Raw genomic sequence first — 15,363 nt, 5'->3', positions numbered from 1 at the left:
TGATCCGAGCAGTCCATGCGCTCTGTTTCTCCTCTCCTTGTTAGGTTCTCTCTTGTGCTTCCCCTAGAGCGCACACTTCCAGGGAATGTCTGTGCTTTTCCAAGAAGACCATTTTACCCAGAGTTCAGTCTGTTTAAGTAGATATGTAAGATGCGAGAATCTGTATAAAAATATAAGCACTCCTAAAATTGAAAAGTAGTTTTCTAGAGGAAAGGGTCAGGGCACTCAGTGCATGCTCCCCTGGAAACGGTTTGTACGACGTGGAGGACCTCAAACTCAGGCACACAGATTTGAATCGTACCCGCTGGGAATGGAATGCATGAAACAGGAAAACAGAAAGGGACTGGGGAGGGAAAGCGACAAGAGTGAGGCAGGGGGACAGAATATATCAGGATGACATAAAATGAAGCCTTTGCCTTTGTCTAGAAATTTAGTAAAATTAAGTTATACCCTCTTACATACTTTGTCATAGTATTATCAAAAGCAACAATTTTTTTTTATTTTAATTGGTTTTTTGAGACAGGGTTTCTCTGTGTACCACTGGCTGTCCTGGAACTCACTCTGTAGACCAGGCTGGCCTCGAACTCACAGACATCCCCGTGCCTCCCACGTGCTGGGATTAAAGATGTGCGCCACCACCACCTGACTGAGTTAGTTTTTTATTGCGTTAACAGTAAGGAGCTCGGGCTGGAGAGATGGCTCAGAGGTTAAGAGCATTGCCTGTTCTTCCAAAGGTCCTGGGTTCAATTCCCAGCAACCACATGGTGGCTCACAACCATCAGTAATGAGGTCTGGTGCCCTCTTCTGGCCTTCAGGCATACACACAGACAGAATATTGTATACATAATAAATAAATATTTTAAAAAAACAGTAAGGAGCTCATATTCATAATTTTGTGTGTTAGTATCCAACTATTTAGCACAGTTTGTTGAGAAACTTGATCTCCACATTGAAATGAAGCGTGTTAAAATCTTTCAATCACGAGTATGCACAGTTGTGTCCAGAGAAAATAATTTCTTTCACTAATTTTATAAGATATCAATAATTTTTTAAAAAATAAAATAGTTATTATTGTTTATGTTGCAGTTGAAAGGAGAATGGATAGAATGAAAAGAGACAAATATGCTACTAAAGAGTGGAATTATAGCTTGGTGGTGGTGGCGCACGCCTTTAAACCCAGCACTCAGGAGGCAGAGGCAGGCGGATCTCTGTGAGTTTGAGGCCAACCTGGTTTACAGAACAAATTTTAGGACATCCAGAGCTACACAAAGAAACCTTATCTCAGAAACACACCACCCCCCCCCCAAGAAAAAGAAGGAATAGCATTCCAGTTAATTTTTTTCATATTTATAATTTACATTTTCTTTTTTTTTTGTTTGTTTGTGGTTTTTTTTTGTTTGTTTTTCGAGACAGGGTGTCTCTGTGGCTTTGGAGCCTGTCCTGGAACTAGCTCTGTAGACCAGGCTGGTCTCGAACTCACAGAGATCCGCCTGCCTCTGCCTCCCGAGTGCTGGGATTAAAGGCGTGCGCCACCATTGCCCGGCTATAATTTACATTTTCAAGTTAAAAAACAAGCATGATTTCCTGTTACAATTAGAAGACATTTTTTTTAAAAAGGTACCATTAACCTGACAGTCTTTTAGAAGGTAAGGAATGGAGGAAATAAACCAGTAGTCTGAAATACTAACCTTGAAACTGAAATCTTGATTTAACTCTCAGTCTAGAAACATGTGTTTCTTTCTTAGACAACTCTTTGATGTGGTTTGATAAGACCGCATTGTCATATGCACACTGGAGATCGGGAAGACCAGCTGTGAAAAACCACCAATTTTTGGCCGGTTTGAGTACTGATGGCTTCTGGGATATTCAGTCCTTCAATGTTATTGAGGAAACGCTTCATTTTTACCAACACAGTATTTTTGCTTGTAAAATTGAAATGGGTAAGAGTCATAGTGGCTTCTCTATTTCTAATGGTAGAACAGCCTGACAAGGCAACTTACGGGAGAAGGGGTTTGTTTGGGCTTGTGGTTCTCAGGGGGGATATGGTCTGTTGTGGTGGGCAAGTCATGGCAGCAGGCAGGGAGGGCATAATAGCCGGAACAAGAGGCCAGCTGGTCACACTGCCACACACTCGTGAAACCAAGAGGATGCAGGAAGTAGAGCAGGGCAGAAAAGTCTCAAGGCCCACCCCAGTGAACCACTTCTTCCAGAGAGGCTTTGCCTCCTGAAGGCTCCGCAATGTCCCCAGTGTCATCAGCCTGGGACATTTCATATTCAAACCACAACAGTAAGCAAGAGAAGTGTGGTCTCACCCCAGGGAAACAGGGTGTAAAGGCATTAGTTCCACTAGTGAGACTCGTGCCTGTCTGGAGAGCTAGCTCCCGTGATAGCCCACATGCGGAACCACAGAAACTGGCGGAGGACAGCAAAGCCCTGGCCCTTGGAGTCCTGGTCTCCATCTCTAGAAGGGAACCCTTGCTGCTGAGACAGCACTAACTCTTTTATCCTTGTAGAAAGCCTTAGATTATTTGGTAAACGGAAAGCTCAATCAGAATTAGGAGGTGGCAGTTGACTGAGTCTTGAAAGAGGGACTGAACTTTTATAAAAAGGAATGTTGGCATAGAATTTGACATTCCAGGCAAAACGCATGTCTTTCAGTCTTGTCTATTACTTACATAAGCCTATTTTGAAATGTAAATTTGTGTGTAAATTATTATCAGCTTGAAGATTGAGTAGTAACAGCCTGCTCTGGTAAGCCGAGTGCTTACCAGATGTGGGGCCCTATGTCCCCTACACTGCAGACCTGAATTTTTGTCCATCTTTCAGACTCCCCGAGTCCCTTACAGTCATCAATCTCACTTGGGTAATCATTTTGCCATCATGTCACAACAGCTGGGTGTGTGTGTGCGTGTGTGTGTGTGTGTGTGTGTGTGTGTGTGTGTGTGTGTGATTTAAGAGCCTTATATGTGCTGTGGAAATAGGAAAAACAAAGTTTATATTTGACCTGTTATTTTGTCCAAAGTAATGCATTTGAAACTATTTAAACTTAGCGGCCCTTTTGTTTTCGGTGTTACAGTCGACTACAAGCAAGAGCACAATAGTACCCTGCCAGAGTTCATCACGTATGAGGATGGCGTCTATAATGTTATTCAGAAAAAGGTGACATGGTACCAAGCGTTGAACATGTGCTCTCAAAGTGGGGGGCATTTAGCAAGTGTTCACAACCTAAACGAGCAGCTCTTCCTGGAAGACATCGTGAACCGTGATGGATTCCCTCTCTGGGTTGGGCTCTCGAGTCATGATGTAAGTCTCACTCTGTTTCCAGAAATTTCTAAAAAGCTGTGACTTTGAAAATCGGAGATTTTTAGCATAAGATATTAACCCAAAATATGATATCTGTGTAACCCCTGGTTGTTTCTTACCTTTTACAACGTGGAATAAATAAAATTGTAAAGTGCAAATATCCAGTGTCGGGGACCAGCCTCGACCAAAGACCTCTTGCCAGGGTAGAGGCATGGGGATTTTGAAATATAGTAAAGAATATGAAGATGTGAATGAAAATAATAAAACAGAGAAACGTATAGGATAGTATCAGGAGGGAATTCTAGAGAGTACTGAAATTTGCCTGCATTTAATTTTCAATTGCTTTAAATATCCCTAACCCCAAAAGGCAGGAGTAAGACAAAAAACTACATTAACATTATACAAGGAAATAAACAGACCAATTGAAAGTTGTGGGCTACAACCATAGTTAAACATCCTGCTGCTCCAACAAGTCATACTCACACCCTAGACCAAAACATTCTATAGGCAAACCACTCCCTGGGTGGAAACCAAAGTTATCTCCTTAATGGAATTGGACCCTCAGATGGATCTTTAGACTCTTGTTTCAGATAGGAACACGTCTCCTTCCCTATTCCTGGAGTACAAGGTTTGGCTATTAGCCACACCTGTTGACAATAACCTTGAGAGAGCAGAACTCTCGGGTGTCTGACTAGGCGAGACCTTCGTCTCAATAACCTTGAAGCACAACAACCCTGAAGGAATTAGAGAGAGATAAGTCAACTTGGAAATATTTTTGGGCCTCCACCGTCCAGGCCAACCCAAGGGTTCTGTGGGTTAATAACTCAACAAATTCTTGTAGTCTTTTGGTTTGGAGTTCTTTCTGTTGTGGGTGTAGTGATCAAGCCCCTGTGTTCCACATCTGAGCTCCATCCTTGGTCCCTGGAGCTTGTTTAGGAAGGACCAGTCGGAAAATTCCTATGAAGTAAATGACGTAGAATGAGAAAAGCCTTTCAGTACTGATGGCACATCTGTCACAGTAGTGCATGCATTATCTACCATTTGCAATCCTATCTCCTCATCGTAAAATCAGCTAGTAATATTTCCTTTCATATTTTAACACAAAAATACATATAGCCAGCAACCACAATTCTTAATATGGTCCAGACCTCTTGGGTTTGAGAGGGAGGACACAGGAGGCATTGGAGATTGTATGGGCAGGGGTGGAAATAATGTCAATACAGCACTTAATTGTGAAATTCTCAAAAAAAAAAAGATTAACTAAAGAAGATTAGTATATTGATATCACATCTTTGGTACCATCATTTGAATCCTATATCTCTACGCATGTGCCTCTAATAATGTCTGGCATATAAAAATAGCCATCCATTGAGAGTTGTAGGCCTCATTAAATAATATTTTGAGAAGAATGGAGAAAAAATGAAAGAAAGGAAGAAGGGAGAAAAGGTGCAGTAAGATTATGGATTAAAAAAAGATTATGGATTCAAGCAAAAGCTGAAAATAGCCTCCTCATGTCTAGCTCCTTGGGGAGAACTGCCTTTTCTAGCCTCTGCTGTATCATGGCCTCTGCAATGTTGCCAGACACAAACCACAAAGCTATGATGCTCAAAAAACAGCATTCGAGACCAGAATACAGCTCAGTGGTGAAGTACTTGCCTAGCATGTGTGAGCTCTCTAGGTTCACTTCCCAGCACCACTAACAATGAAAAGAATAGCACGAAAAATATTTCAGAGCAACACAGTGGTCGGAGTCTAAATCTTGAGTTATGGTAAAGAGGTAAATGGGAGCCATTTGCATGTGTTTTCCTAAATCCAGTCTTTGAGTAAATCCAGAGACAGAATATAATGACTCTGTTTCTAAATTTAAAGTGCTGCTTACATTCTGTCAGAGCAAATGCTCTAAATTCCTGGATGAAAAGCAAATCTCTGGCATTATAGCTAGGCCTAAACTTACAATATTTATAAGAAAATAATTATTACTTGTGTCTTACCATGCATGCATTCTTCTTCTATTCTTTCTGAAGTCACACACCTGAGCTCAGGGTCTCCATACTGTTCTTAAACAGGGAAGCGAATCAAGCTTCGAATGGGCCGATGGCAGTGCCTTTGACTACATCCCATGGAAAACCCAAGGGTCTCCTGGAAACTGTCTCATCCTAAATCCGAAAGGAATTTGGAAACATGAAAAGTGCCTGTCTGTTAAGGATGGTGCTATTTGTTACAAGCCTACAAAATGTAAGACTTGATTGTGAGCAACTATGTATTTACTAAAATTTGATATGAATGTACGCACATCATTACTTAATGAACATTTTTTATAGGTTTTAAATAAGGCTTGCCCGCAAATTCTATTAAAAAAAAAACACTTTCTGATATTTTGTGAATGGATGTATAATTGGTGGTTCTGTCAGGGAATTTGTTCCCAGGAGATTCATCATTCTATTGCTACATTTTCCTTTAGAATCTGAAGATTCTTGCTTCACATAGAAATGGATCTCAAGGGCTGTGGTGTTCCCTTAATATCATCATCAAAAGCCAGCTTCTCAAACATAGGAGGAAAGGAAATATTAAGGAAAACTGTTGGGATATATGTATAAAGCACACAGAGACAGAAAAAAAAATCCAAGAAAAGAGACGTCACAGGGTGGGGAATGGCCGTTCAAAATGCAAACAAAATATTATTGTATGACCCAGCAAGTCCATATCCAGGGTTAGACTAAAAAGAACTAAGAACAGATACTCAAACTGATATTTGTACAGCCATCTTTAAAGCAGCATGATTCATAACAGCCAAAGGCAGAGAGGACCCAGGCATCTTCCAATACATGAGTGGCTAAGTAGAATGTATGTGTGTAAAAATGTGTATAGATGTGCATATGTAAAATATACACAGGAGCACACTTAACCTTAAAAAGGAAGGAAATGCTAACATATGGCCAGATCTTAAAGACAATATGCTAAGCAAAATAAGCTGGTGATAAAAAGGAAAATTCTATATAATTTTCCTTATATGAAGCACCTTAGCAGGACATCTAAGGCTGGTCTCTCGGGATCTAAAGAGGGTAAGGTCTAGACAGGTACTGGGTACAGAGTGTCAGTTTGGCAAGATGAAAATGTTCTGCAGGTGGGTAGTAGTGATTGCTGTGCCGTGAGTAGGCTTATACCACTGAAGTGCACACTGAACCATGAGGAAGATGATGGTGTGTGTGCTGGTGCACACATGCAACCTAGCACTCAGGAGGAAAAAAAGTGAGCTCAGAGCCTGTCAGGGCTACATAGTGTGCTCTAGGGTAGCCTCAAGCTAGAGAAACAAAACCCTGTTTCAAAATAAAACAGAAAACGAACAAAGTTAAGGCGATGGTATATGTTATGTATGTTTTCCTGGTAGGATGAAAAATGGGGCCAGAGGCTGTACACAGGATCTAACTCCGTAGACCATTTACCTAGCATACAGAGAGCACAGGTCCTGTCCCAGCTCTCATAAGCTGGACCTGCTGATGCGTGGCTTATAATTCAACTCCTTGGAAGCTGGATGAGAAGTTCAAACTCATCTTGAACCAACCTGAGCTATATGAGATAACGTTTCAAAATCCATTAGATAATGTTCTTTCCCTGACCAGGAACCCAGCAGGGCTGGAATGTAGATCAGGGTTTAAGGGCTTGCCTAGCACTTGAGAGACCCTGTATTAGATTCTCAGTGTCAAACAACAAGAAAAAAGACAACAACGAACTTATCACGATGCAAGCCCTTAAAAAAAAACAACCAAGCATTGGAAACACAACTTCATAAAGATCAGGAAGGAAAGGAATATCGGCAACACAAGGCAGCCCAGCTGCAGATAGTTCTAGATGTTAAGAGGCCATATGCCCTGTGGTGCTGATGGGTGAACATCTACTTTTAGATGCAGAACACCACACAGCTGTGCCCACAATCACAGGGCAATACCCCTTTGGCCCATCAGCTACTTCCACAAAGTGGTAAAGGCACGAATTTGCTCGTCACAGCTCTGTCCTTCCACCAGTGAGGAATTTATGAGGATTTTAACAGTCGTGTTCATTCAGTCAGCCGCAGTTCGGAAACTCACCCGCTCCTCCAGCCGTTGAACTGACTGGCTGGGGAGTATGGTTGTGGGTCAGAAGTGCTCAAATAGGACGGTTAAGACCAACAACTGAAATTGGAAAGGATTGGTCCTGCCTCCTGTCAGAAGACAGAAGCAGAAGGGACGAGTCAACCCAAGGTTCTTGATAAAGGAAATGGCAGAAGCCATTTTCTTTTTCTGGAATCACAAAAGCCACAAATAAGAAAAGTTCTCCCCCACACACCCACCCCTGTGACCTGCAGAACCCACAGGGAGAGTTTAAGGGGGTACAGAATGCACGGTGAAGCTGAAGTCAGGACTGAGCTCACCACCTGGGACAAGGCCAGAAATTTGACTCAGATGAGCCGTGTTTAGCCTCTTTCCAGCTCTGTGCTCTTGAAAGGGAATTAATCACGAGTTCCAAGGGACCCAACCTTCCTCCATGGGCTTCTAGCATTACTCAGCACAGCTAAGACACCAACAAAACAGGGTAAGGAGAAACCAGAAGAACTTTTAAGAGCTTGAAAAGATAACATCTTTACTTTGAAAGAGATTGACAAATTGCCAATTTTTTTTTTACCTGTGTCTGCAATTTTTAAAGTCAACCTTTAAATGTTGGTTTCCATTTTCACAATAAAAGGAAAGCCAAGGGAACAAAATTTAATTATTGGTTCAGACAGGCCTGCCAAAGCCTGTTTTCTTCCTTTCCCAGTTTATCTGTCCGCTTGTACTAAGTTAAACTCCATCCTCACGGAGAAGTGTTTACCTCATCTACCAAGGAGGGTTGGAAATGGCATTCCAAACAGCTAGCCAGAAAGTATCTGTAGAATCCAGATGGTGGCTTTCGCTGGTGTATGGATTGTATGTATGGATTGTATGTACTGAGTTCCAGGACGCTTATCCAAACATTGAATGAGATTTGAGGGAAATACTGACCTTCCTCTGTGTGTTATGACAGCTGTATCTAACATTTTTTCACAGCTAAAGAACTGTCCCGACGTGCAGACTCATCAAAATGTCCAGTGGCCAAAAGGAATGGTTCCCAGTGGGTCCAGTACGGGGACCACTGTTACTCGGCGGAGCAGGCATTGTACAGCTTCTCAGAGGCCAAACAATTGTGTCAGGAACTCGGTAAGTTAAAAATTCACTTGGTTTCTTTTGAATAATTTAGCTCTTCAGAATTTCTTTCTCAAGGAAATAAAGGGGGAAATTACTTTATTTTAGACAGTGTTTTAAAAGCATTTTTGTTTTATAGTAGCATTATCGCCATATTGTCCAGTAGCAGGGAAATAGTTAAGTATTTAATGCATATGAGTGCAATGGAATATTGCAATCATCCATTAATAATGATTGCTGTAGAGTAAGGATATGGCTCATTTAGCATATCCACACTAACGCCTGGGCTTGAGCCCCAGGACCACATGTACTGGTGGCGCATGCTTATAATACCCATACCTATGAGGCCTGAGAATCAGAAATTAAAGGTCATCCACAGCAACATAGTTCTAGGCCAGCCTGGACCAGGTGGTTCCCATACACATAGGGAAAGGTTTAAAAATAAATAAAGGCAGACCCTGAAAATCAGCCAGGGCAGCCCTGAGCTTTCCTTTTCCGGTGGCAGGGTGCGGTGAGGAGCTCATACTTGCTGCTCGGCTCCACAGGGCCAACTGCAGTTTATGCAGGCCTTCAGACACAAGCAGCACAGCCGGGGCACACTGCAGAAGGGGAAAGGGGCTCATCTAGGTGACCAGACATCCCCTGGAGATGATCGAGCCACACACGCTGCAGTACAGGTTCCTGGACCCCGTTCTGCTTCGGGGCAAGGAGTTGATGTGGATATTTGGGTCCGTGTGAAGGGTCATGTGGCCCAAATTTATGCCATCCAGCAGTCCATCTCCAAAGTCCTGGTGGCTTATTACCAGAAGTATGTGGATGAGGCCTCCAAGAAAGAGAGCAAAGAGACCCTCGTTCTTTGAAGCATCGATTGACTGCCTCCCATGAGGGACCCAGGCACTGCCTCCAATCAGAATGTAAGATGACTTCTAAGAAAGCCACCTATGGTTGAAGTAATAAGAGCGGCGGGGGGCTGCGTCCCTGGCACCCCAGCCACCTGGCTAGCTTATGCCCCAAAATAATTACACAGACACTGTATTCTTTTAAGCACTGCTTGGCCCTTTAGCTCTAGCACTTACAGGCTAATTCTCACATCCCGATCAACCCATCTCTAATAATCTGTGAGAACCGGTCTTACCGGGAAGATTCTAGCCTAGTCCATCCTGGGTCAGAGCTTCATCCCGGGAGCGGGGCATGGCGTCTCTCTCAGGCGTCTGTTCCCAAGAGGAGAGCTGTGAGTCTCTGACCTCACTTCCTCTTCCTCCCAGCATTTTGTTCTGTTTACTCCTCCCACCTATCCTCTAACCAATAAAATGGGCCAGGGCAGTGCCTTTATTAGCCAATGACCTTCCTCCATCATTTCCCCTTTTTCGGTTTAAACAAAAAAAAGGCTTTAACATAGCAAAATTACATATAACAAAACAGTTATCAAGAAAAAGTTACAATAATCTTTATCATAACTAAGGAAAACTATAACTAACTATTCTTAACTCCATCAAAGACTCCAGAAAGATACACTACTACCTAAGCAAACAAGAAAAAAGCAACTTTCAAACTCTAGAAATGACAGAGACATCTCGCTGCCTGGACAGTCACCCAAAGTTCCTCTGTACCGTTGGGGCATCCATCTTCAGCCTTCAGGCCCATGGTATCCAGCAGACATTTCCATAATGCAGGAAAATTCAAAGTCAGTTCAGTCACTATTTGTTGTGTCCTGCAGAATGTCTTGCAGACTCTTTCATGAATCAGGAACCCCGAAAGATCATCTCACCTAAGGCAAGTTCAGTAGTCCTCTCTCTGCGGGTTCTCTGCGTCCAGTTTATGCAATAGTCCAGGCAAGAGCAGTTTCTTGCCCAAATGGCTATCAAACTCCATAAGGATCCTCTTCGATGCCCATCTTCCTCTTGAAGTAGATTGGTGCTGCCAGGAGCAGAGTGTCTCATTGTCATGAAAAGTCCTAAGTTATTAAAACATTAAATGTCCTATTCTGTAATCTTTGAAAGACATGAAGAATGTCTATCTAAAATATATCTCTATATATCTAGAAAATCTAACTAACATGACTACAAGCTTTACTATTATCGATGATTATCCATTAACAACCTATATTTCTTAATTATACAGTACATATTTAAATGAACTACACAATCACAATACCTTAATAAAGATCAGAAATACATATACATATAACAAAATTGACCTTAAATTTAAATCACTAAAACAAAATCCATATCAATGTAAATTATTCATATCTCTATCATATCCCCCTTTAAATGTAAAAGGACGTTTATAAACCATATTTGGGAATATGGGCGCAGTTTTTTCTCTCCAAACTGCTTCCTGCTGAATGGGGGCGTCGTTAATTAGGTCTTTCATGGTATAACCTGTGTGCTAGTTTCATCTCAGTTGGCAGTTGAGCAAAGCAATTTTCTGAAGGTGTTCACACCAACCCTTCAGGAGGGCGTGGTCCATCATACCAAATCGGAATAGAAGAAATGAACAGCGTCTCATCCTCTGTGAAAACAAAATAAGAAACTCCTTTCCAAAGTATCATGTCCTTAGATCCAAATTTCAAATTCAAGGCATCAAAATATCTATGTTGGATTAGTTCAGCAGCATTTATAAATAAATATCTTTTAGTAGCTTTTGCTCTTTCCTCAGCATTCAAACAATTCAAAGAGAGCATAATAGCATACAGTATCAAAATTCTCTGTGTATTTTCCATCTTTGTTCGTTTTATTTTAACCTCTATTTTGTTTATTTTTACTTTTAACTTTTTGCTTTTTGAGACAGTTTCTCTGTATCTTTGACCTGAAGTAACTCTGTAGACCAGGCTGTCTTTGAACTCTCAGAGATCCGCCTGTCTCTGCCTCCCAGGCATTCGGGATTAAAGGTGTACACTACTACACCTTGAACTCACAGAGATCTGTTTGTCTCTGCCTTCTAGGCACTGGGATTAAAGGCGTGTGCTACCACACACAACAACTCTCTTCCTTTTTTGTTTTTTACTTTAAGAACTTCAACTTTTAGTCTGCATATATTTTTAACACACTGTAAACCATTTAAAAATTTTCTTTGTCTTTGAATCTCTCTTTACTGTATATTTCTCTTTTTCTGACCACATGAGTCTTTAATTTACCATGCAATATCAGTAAGATTAAAGACGTGGCTTTGCCAGCTAGATCCATTCCATTCCTTAGCTTTCCAGCCTCATGGCGGATATACAGGCTGTAGCCATGTTTACTGCAACAACTGTATGACATTTCAAGGTCCCTGCCAGCAAGTGAGCTACAACAGACAACACTCAAGTCCTCTCTCGGTAGCCGGCCCTCCTGCCTCAAACAGTCAGAGTTTGCCCTGGCAGGATGGCCCAGAAAGCCGGCATTTTTAAACGGCGCAGCTTTTTTCCTGCTACGGCTGAAAACCGAAAAGCATGCGTTCAGCTTTTCGTCAACACCGTTTAAGTATTTCGTGGCAGGACCTCTTAATGAGCTGCAGGCTTTGCAGCTAAAGCTGAGTCAGGAAGCCTCTCTTAGATGAGGTGCTTGCTTGCCTCTGGCAAGCAGAGCAGACCCGAGAACACAGCGAGTCTAGTTGCCATCAAACTAATCGTAGCACTTTACTCCATTTATGCTCTAGTCAAAAGCTCTGTCTCCCTCAGGAGCCAGACAGAGATCTCAATGGCGACACAGCCCCAGGAAGTCGCGCTTTAAAATGACACAGCGTTTTTTCTGCTACTGTTGCCGAATCAGGGAATCTCTCTACAGCATGCCACCAACAAACAGCAAAAATCTGTGTTAAACTCTCTTTCCCTTATTTTTAAGCCTTCTCAGGTTTTTTAAGTGGGTTTAGTTGTCCACACGTCTGGGCGCCAACTGAAGTAATAAGAGCGGCGGGGGGCTGCGTCCCTGGCACCCCAGCCACCTGGCTAGCTTATGCCCCAAAATAATTACACAGACACTGTATTCTTTTAAGCACTGCTTGGCCCTTTAGCTCTAGCACTTACAGGCTAATTCTCACATCCCGATCAACCCATCTCTAATAATCTGTGAGAACCGGTCTTACCGGGAAGATTCTAGCCTAGTCCATCCTGGGTCAGAGCTTCATCCCGGGAGCGGGGCATGGCGTCTCTCTCAGGCGTCTGTTCCCAAGAGGAGAGCTGTGAGTCTCTGACCTCACTTCCTCTTCCTCCCAGCATTTTGTTCTGTTTACTCCTCCCACCTATCCTCTAACCAATAAAATGGGCCAGGGCAGTGCCTTTATTAGCCAATGACCTTCCTCCATCATATGGTATTTCAAAAATCAGAACGAGTTCATTTCATCCTCGGGGGCACTGTGTACCCAAGCAGATGGCATATAGCTCATTTATTTTGCTAACTATTGTGGAGGCAGTTGGCTGGTTAGGAAACATTTTAGTCACTGCTTAACTACATAACAGGAACATTGTGTGGGAACTTTGGTAAGCTCCACATGTCTAAACATGATGGGAACTATTATAAGATAGATCTATGCATTTACATATGTGTCTGTGCCTATTACTCCACGGGGAAAATGAGAGCATTGGCTGTACATGTAGCGTGTGGGCAGGTATAATGTTTAAGCTTTAGAGGCAGACAAGCTGAGTTCATTTCCCGACCTTTGGTCAAGTAGACTCACTGACACCATGGAAGTTACAGAATGGTTTCTCTTCTCTTCTCTTCTAACCAGTGAGAATGGAAACCTGGGAGTCTGGGATGCTTGGGGGTATCATAGGAATGACAAAGTGTGCACATGTAGTCCAGAACCCTGAAAACGGTCAACTCAGAAACATTCTTCCTTCAAAGGTTTCGATCACCTTTTTAACATCTCAAGCTGGCTGACTCTGAAAGCCCAAAGAAATTACTGCATCTTCTTGACTCTCAGCTTCCTGCTCTGTAAAAGGTGATAATATCTTAGGTATTATCTCCTGACTGCATGGTATTAAACACGGTCAATGCAGGGGCGAAGGCTTTCTTCCCTTTTAGGATGAATTTCCTAGCCTACTTATTATTTATTTCTATTCTATTTGACGTAACTTTTAACACTATTTTCTGTATGTGTTTAGAAACATACTAAGCTTAAAGAATATTCACTTCTCCACCCCCATGTCATCTTTATGAGGGTTGTGACCAACCACATTTCTGTGGACGATACGGTGGAAGGAGGGTGGGTGCTCCCTCAGGTCACAAGCCAGGCTTCTTCGAATTCTTTTTTGAGCATAAGCCAGTTTAAATCGAAGCAACACAAAAATACTTTTTTGAGGCAAGACTTAGAAATACACAGGTAGCATATACTCGTACAGTCACAAGCTCCAGTTATTAAAGCCAGCTGCTCAAACACAAGGGCCTCGCTGATTTGGCACTTCCAGAACCAAAAATATTGTCAGATACATGCTTTCAAAATTATGAAATTTTTTATGCAGATTTTTAATTTAAAAAATATTTCTGATTTCTTTGGAACTATTATTTGTGGAAGTACCTTTAATTTTTGACGTCAATGCCAAAAGTTTAAAGAGAGTCTCTGAATGAAGCTTGAATTTCTCAGTGGTCTTGTTCACAATAAATACTCTTTTTTTTTTTTTCCAAATGGGCTAGTTCAGGATAAAACCCTTGCTTTACATGGTTCACATGGAGTTAATTAGAAACAATTTGTTTCCCTTCAACAGATCATTCTGCGACTGTTGTCACGATAGCAGATGAAAATGAGAATAAATTCGTGAGCAGGTTGATGAGGGAGAATTATAATATAACCATGAGGGTTTGGCTTGGACTATCTCAGCATTCACTCGGTAAGTGACGTGTGTGTGTGTGTGTGTGTGTGTGTGTGTGTGTGTGTGTGTGCCCATGCCTGTTTTCCAACACTCCAAACAGTTTCATCATAGTTCAAAATTAAGTCTTACGAGTCTATTTTTCCCAATAAGCTCAGTTAAATCTAACAGGAGTTTGTGGGAGAATTTTTCAGTAAAGAACAGATAGAGGGTTTGAAAGATGAAGCTGGAATTGATAAAAAATGAATTAAGTGTATAAATTTAGTAATCTGTTTCAAACTTTATGCAAAATTGATTATTAAATAATTAAAATAAATGTCAGCTCTAAAGTATCAAGCCATTTTCAAAAAAATGAATGGATTCAATATTAGCTGTCTAAATGAATTATTAATGGTGTTTACACACTTATCATACGCTGAAAAACAATAATGGGGTGGGATGATCCCGAGCCCTCGTGGTCCCTAAATGTATTTATCGCAAGCAAGCATTCTGTACCTTTATCTAAACACATGTTTGGGTGTCTAAGAGAAATAAACGGCTTGGGGGCTAAGAGCACTTGCTGCTTTCCAGAGGTCCCTAGGATTTTCTCCAGTACCCACATCAGTTGACTCACAACTGTCTGTGACTCCAGCGCCTGGGGGAGCTGCATCCACAGACGCTGCACTCGAATGTATAGAAACACACACCTACACATAATTTAAAAGAATAAAAGTGCATTATTTTAGAAAGGAAGACCTTCTGTTAGTGGCCTCACTGACTACTAAGGCTTAAAGGCCTTTGCTAATTTTTAATGAATTTCACTGGGTGTATCCTTGTTCATTTGCATATATATATATATATATATTTGTATGTATAAATGGGTATACATTTGTGTGGCGGCTAGAGGTCACTGTCAGGTAGCTTCCTGAATTTCTCTCCACCTTATTTATTGTGTGTAGGTTAGAGGTCAACATCAGATATCTTTCTCAGTTGCTCCCCCGTCTTATTATTTGAGATAGAATTTTTCACTGAGCCTAGTGCTCACGGATTCAACTAGAATGACTGGCGAACAAAGCCCAGGGGTCCTGTCTGTACCTCACCACT

The 15,363-nt window shown here is 41.7% G+C and overlaps 1 protein-coding gene across 1 annotated transcript in view; it reads left to right on the top strand.

Moving 5' to 3' along the window:
* Nucleotides 1–15,363, top strand: part of LOC121433222 (lymphocyte antigen 75) — a 122,996-nt gene that overhangs the window by 64,688 nt on the left and 42,945 nt on the right. Inside the window, exons 29-33 of the mRNA XM_041631570.1 lie at nucleotides 1,746–1,940; nucleotides 3,077–3,303; nucleotides 5,370–5,538; nucleotides 8,364–8,513; nucleotides 14,179–14,301. Of these exons, the coding sequence (XP_041487504.1) occupies nucleotides 1,746–1,940; nucleotides 3,077–3,303; nucleotides 5,370–5,538; nucleotides 8,364–8,513; nucleotides 14,179–14,301 (864 nt within the window). The remainder of the gene's footprint in view (nucleotides 1–1,745; nucleotides 1,941–3,076; nucleotides 3,304–5,369; nucleotides 5,539–8,363; nucleotides 8,514–14,178; nucleotides 14,302–15,363) is intronic.

This window comes from Microtus oregoni, unplaced genomic scaffold, assembly GCF_018167655.1.
Source record: "Microtus oregoni isolate MIOR12 unplaced genomic scaffold, Mior012 000037F_ref0000500, whole genome shotgun sequence".
NCBI lineage: Eukaryota > Metazoa > Chordata > Mammalia > Rodentia > Cricetidae > Microtus > Microtus oregoni.
The sequence above is the reverse complement of the archived record's forward strand: the minus strand, read 5'-3'. Positions and strand labels throughout refer to the sequence as shown.